A 5,666-nucleotide genomic window follows, 5' to 3' on the forward strand; every position below is an offset into this window, starting at 1 on the left:
ATTATTTATTAATATTATTAAAGACAGGTTAGAGTGGGTTGGTGAGAAGGACAAGGTAGGGAATGAGGACAGAAAAACAATGTAGTCAATGGAATGAGATACCCACAAGGCATGAGAGATGTTCATCAGATATAGCACTTTTGTTGGAGAAGAAATTCAGTTGAGTTTAATATTCATCGTTATGACCTGTTAGCAGAGTAAAATATGGGGCCTTTAGTATTACCAAGTTCTAATGAAGTATATCATAACATAGTCCTTAGACTTATTTTTCAAGTATTTCTAGAAAACTTACCAAACAGAAAATGTCAGCAAAATTCTTTTGATGTGTGAAAATGCTCTGGCGGTTTAGTCACTTGTCAGTCTCATGTCCAAGTCCTACCCATCTGTCATGGCCCAATTGAAATCCTCAAATGGAAGACTCTCCCTCCCTCATCTGAATGGTCATAGCCTGGTGCTTTTTTCTTTGTTTTGACATTTGTTCTTTTTACATGCTTGTTATGTGTGTGTGTGTGTGTGTGTGTGTGTGTGTGTGTGTGTGTATACACACACCCACATACAGATATGTGTGTGTGTGTGTGTGCGTGTGTGTATATACGGTATCTTTGTGTGTGTATATATTTTCGTCTCATTAAATGATGAAAAGCATAGACCATAACTGAAAAATACTATGTTTTCCATAGCACCTAGCAGTTACATTTATGTAGTTTGTTATATTAAATATATGTAAACGTGAGCATGGGGGAATGGTTGTTAGCAAATAATTAGGAGGAGTCATATAAAGGAGAATACAATTTTTGTGGCTTGGCATCTGAATTAATATCCTGAAAAATTATGTCACCTGATTATCGCCTTTTGTTTGAATGATACTTAGTAAAATAAGTTTCAAAAGTTCCCTTTTTTGTGCTATCAAGGAATCACATTAACAATAACTCTTTGTTGATACTTTGTAGTTGACCAACTACTTTCATATTTCATTCAGACTGAGAACAACTCAGATATAGAGATATAGACATCACAGGGGCTTTATCCCATTTTGCCAATGAAGAAATGAATTCTCAGAGAGATACTGTGTCAAAAGTCACATTACTGGTAAACAAGATGGCTAAGACAAACTGAGGACCCTCTGGCCCTAATTCAGTTTTCTTTCAATGTACTATATGGCTTCTGGATTTATTTTTATAGACATTCGATTGGCTCACTTATAATTAAATCTAACTTTAAGGAGCAATTTGGTTTACTTTATTTAAATGAGTAAGAAATAATTTACCAGAACAGTCTCTTGGTCAGAGCTAAGATCACTTTTTTCTTGAACGACCTTTGTCTTTGTGGTTCAGAGCTTCATACATGGCCCCTACAGCAAAATAGGGAAAACACTGCCATTATGGCTAATGTTGATGCTGTGATTTAAAGAAAAGAATATAGAAGTCATATATCTGTGAATAACCTTGTTATTAGCATTTGGGAAAAAGAAAAAGAAAAACAGCAGATACTGATCTGTTTTTCTAGACTTTTAACTCTGACTTCTGGCAACTGCTTTTTGTTTTTTTTAAAGACCAACATTGTTTTGGATTTAGGATGATAAGTTACATTCTAATGAAGAAACTAGAAATGGAGAAGGTCATTATTCTTTAGAGGGATTATGGCTGGCTTTAATTATATTATAGTTAAAGCTTTCCCAAATTGAAATGGTGGGTATTAAATATATAGTATCTGTAATTTTATATTAAAACACTTAATGAGTAAGCCTCTGACTAAAAACTGAAAGATATTCTTATTGGCCTTAACTGATTATTTAAACTGGTTAATAACTTCTATTAAACAGATTTTTTAAAATTGTACTGACTTAAACTTATAGACCCCAAACTAGAATATATTTTTGTTAGGGGAGTTAAGGAATGAAGAACACATACTATTAAGAAATTGCAGAAAGTCATAAAATGCTTTTTCTTCCTCCTTTTAACACTTTTAAATGTTATTTGAATGAATTGCTGCTACTGGATAAAAACATTTCCTTATGTTCTTTATAAATTGTCTTAGACAAGGTATTTGGAAATTGCTGTACAGTGCAGGAAATAATTAAACTTGTCTGTACGTGAAACCAAAACAAGTAGTTGATATATTGAATCTGAAACCAAATGTTCCGTGCCTCAATAGTTGTGATTCCTGGGGTGGGGTTGGGAGGGGAAGCACCTAGACTTTAAAGACCTCTCCCGCACCCAAGGCTGTTGGTGCTATAACTCCATATGGACTGTGGACTATGGTCTAGTTCTGTTTTCCTTATCTTCCTCACAAATCTCTTCTTTTTATATACTGTACAATTTATTAAATTGGCGTTCCAGATGAACAACTGAAAATGGTCTCCTTTTATATCAGATGAGCCTGGCCTATGTCGAAGCAGCAGAGTTCATTTCAGAACCTGTTAACAGAGAGCCTCCTTCCAGAGAAGCTCAGCTGTTGACTTTGCAAAACACGTCTGAATTCGATGTCCTTGTTATTGGAGGAGGAGCAACAGGATGCGGCTGTGCACTAGATGCTGTCACCAGAGGTAAGTCCTGATGCGGATGGATGTGACACAGATAAAGAAAAGTTTCATCTTTCCTTCCCAGTATAAATACACAGTGGGCACTTTGTTGTGTTTACTAATTTTGCATCTTTTGTGAAGCACTTTTATATTTTTTCCATATAGGCACTTGTACAATTTTAAAATGTAACATTTTTTTAAGTTAAATGAATTTATTTAAAAAGAAAATTTTGTATTCCTATGAATTCACCGATTTGATGTTCTGGTTAATTTTTTAAATACTTAGTAAATACATCTCTATGAAATAAAAATATTTGGATATGACCTGAAATCACATTTATGTCAGTGAAGAATAGAAAAGATTTATGAAAGTGAATTATTAAAATAATTCTTCTTCATCTTATACCTCTTAAAATCATTTTTATCCAATGAAATATGAACTGCAGTTTGGGAAACTCCAGTTTTTATGGATAAATAGACTTGCTAACCTATACTTCTGTCACAGTCAGCATTAGGAAAGACATGATGAGAAGTTCTTTAAAAATGGAAATGTGACATGAAAAGAAAGTTTAGTGTATAATACCAATGCTCTCACATATGATATGTTTAATAAAATAATTTTTTTCCTGTGGTTATTAGTGTGGAGTCAAGGGAATCTGAGTACATATCCTGGCTCACCTGGTTTCTGAAATATGTATGTATGTGTTCACACACATGCACACGCACACAGACATACAAGGGCAAATTACTTAATTTCTCTAAGGTTCCTTATATTTCAAATAAGGAAAAAATAGCATTTGTTAATGATGTCTAGAGGATTAAATGTGTAATCATGAAGAGGACTTAAAACAGTGCTTGTCGCACAAAGTAGAAGCTCAATAAATTATAGGTAGTATTATAGCTATTATTAACATGAAGGCAAAAGACTTTTAGAAACAGTTGTCCTGGAGAAATAATTCTTTGTGATATCCTTCGATATATTGGCATGGGCTGTGTACTGCTGCAAGGAATTTTGACTCTGAATATTTTAGTTAGGGTTCAATATTCATTACAATTTTATACTCAATAGTAGTAATTTGTAACATGGAGTAATTCTCAGATTAAATTACTACCACAGCCACCCTAGGTTTAATTACCTTACATACTTGGTAGAATTTATTCTTATAGAAACGAAATAAATTTAAGAAGATTTAGGCACACACCAACAAAAACAGTGCCCTAGATTTAGGATAATTGCACAGGACCCATACTTAAGTTTTGATACAGGTGGACTTCACATCCTAGGTTCTTTCTGTCACTTCAAAATAATGGTGAATTCAAAATATAGGTACTGAAATATATTCTGTTACCAAGCAAACCCCAGTTTTCATATAATTTCCTATCTCTATCCATGGTTTATAATTTGAGCCAGATGATTATTGGACATACTAAAGCAGATAGAAAGAATGGTTATAGTTATCTCAAGGTATTTGAACCCAACTCTCTCCCCCTGGAGGTCTGGGAAAGAGAATGTACATTCCCAGCATAATGGGAGGCCTTGTTTGGGACTATCCCAGGTTGTCCTGGGGCTACCCCAGGAATTAGAATTTACCAGGTGACAATTTTCTCTGTTAAAGAGGATCTTTTCCTCTGTAGGATTCAGAAAAATATATTTCTTGGTGCCTTCACTTATGTTCATGCTATGTACGAAAATATATAGCAATTCTTTTTATTTCAAATCCTCTCTCCCCTTCTCTTTCCTTCCCTTTTTCCTCCTTCCCTCCATTCCTCTCTTCCTTTCTTCCTTCCTTCCTTCTATTCTCTTTTTAAAAATAGAAGCAATCTGAATATTTCCGTAAACTCAGAGAAAGCCTGTGCAGGAGGAGAACTTTAATATGCAAGTAATAGAAGGCAGCATATGAAGCAAGGTCTGGAGAAAAATAGAAGGAATGGGGTATCAGAGATGTATCTTCCCTTTGGCAGGGAAGTAAGAGACATTTCTCAGGGACAGAAACAAAGGGCAAAGATTCTAAGATATAAGAGGGCTTGTGTGACTGTGAAGAGCTGTTCATAAACACTGCGTTTTCTACTTGTGGATAGGAGCAGGGGATTTCCATATAGAAAAGGTTTAGCACTACCTTGTGGAGAATGTGATAGGGAGAAGGGGTTACTTATCTGAGATTAGTAATTGTAAATTGTTATCTACACAATTTACAAGTATGTGAGTGTGTGTGTATGTGTGTGTGTATGTGTGTGTGTATGTGTGTGTGTGTGTCCCCATGTGTGTCCAGTAGTGCTCAGAGTGGAGGCAGAGAAAATACACAATTGGGTAGAATCCAGAATTGAAAACAGACTGTGTTGATAATAGAAGGAGTAAATGGAAGAAGAGTCTATGAAGGTAGAGGGAATTGTTTAAATGGAGACCTAGAACTAGCAGGGGCAGGTAAGGGGAGTTGGAAAGCCAGCTTCCCTTGAAGAGTCAAGGTGGGTCGAAGGACTGTGAATGAAATAATAATAAACCAACCACTATCAAATGCCTTTTATTCCTTTTCTCCTTTTGAAGAGTCTCACCTGAGCTCACTTTGGTGCACTTTCAAGATTTAGCTTTTTAAAAATACAGACAAGATCATATCATATTCTAGTTACTATTTTTACAGTGTTTTTTTTAAAATATCAGTACATTTAGTCAATCTTTACATGTATATATTCTTTTTAATGGCTGAAAAATTCAACACAGGGGTATTCTTATTAATGATTCTTTAGGTTGTTTCCAGTTTTTTTTCTTCTATTGAAAATCATACTGTTTGTGAGCCGAATACTAAACCAGCTCTGAGAATTCAAAGACCAAGAAGACGTAGCCTTGCCCTCAAGTAGCTTGTAATATATTAATATTTACTGAACAAATACATTTTTTCTTTGAGTGTCGAAGGACATTGAGTAGTGATCAGGATGTTAACTAATTAGGAGATGATTGTGAGTAATGATAGTGATGATGGTGATTTTGAGGCATTAAGTGTTTCCAGGGCCTAAATGTTGACCAAATTTATAATTTTTGTAATTAGGAACATCTAAGCTAAGAAAATGATGTACTTTTAATATGTCTTGGCATATTGATTGTTGTCTTTTAAAATAATTGAAAGTCTCTCTCTCTCTCCCCCCTTCTATA

At 34.6% G+C, this 5,666-nt stretch overlaps 1 protein-coding gene across 1 annotated transcript in view; it reads left to right on the forward strand.

The window, feature by feature from the left end:
* The window catches only part of GPD2 (glycerol-3-phosphate dehydrogenase 2), a 124,823-nt gene that overhangs the window by 43,841 nt on the left and 75,316 nt on the right, over positions 1-5,666 (forward strand). Inside the window, 1 exon segment of the mRNA XM_015596579.1 lies at positions 2,374-2,545. Coding sequence (XP_015452065.1) covers positions 2,374-2,545 — 172 coding nt within the window.

This window comes from Pteropus alecto, unplaced genomic scaffold, assembly GCF_000325575.1.
Source record: "Pteropus alecto unplaced genomic scaffold, ASM32557v1 scaffold3, whole genome shotgun sequence".
Classification (NCBI taxonomy): Eukaryota; Metazoa; Chordata; class Mammalia; order Chiroptera; family Pteropodidae; genus Pteropus; species Pteropus alecto.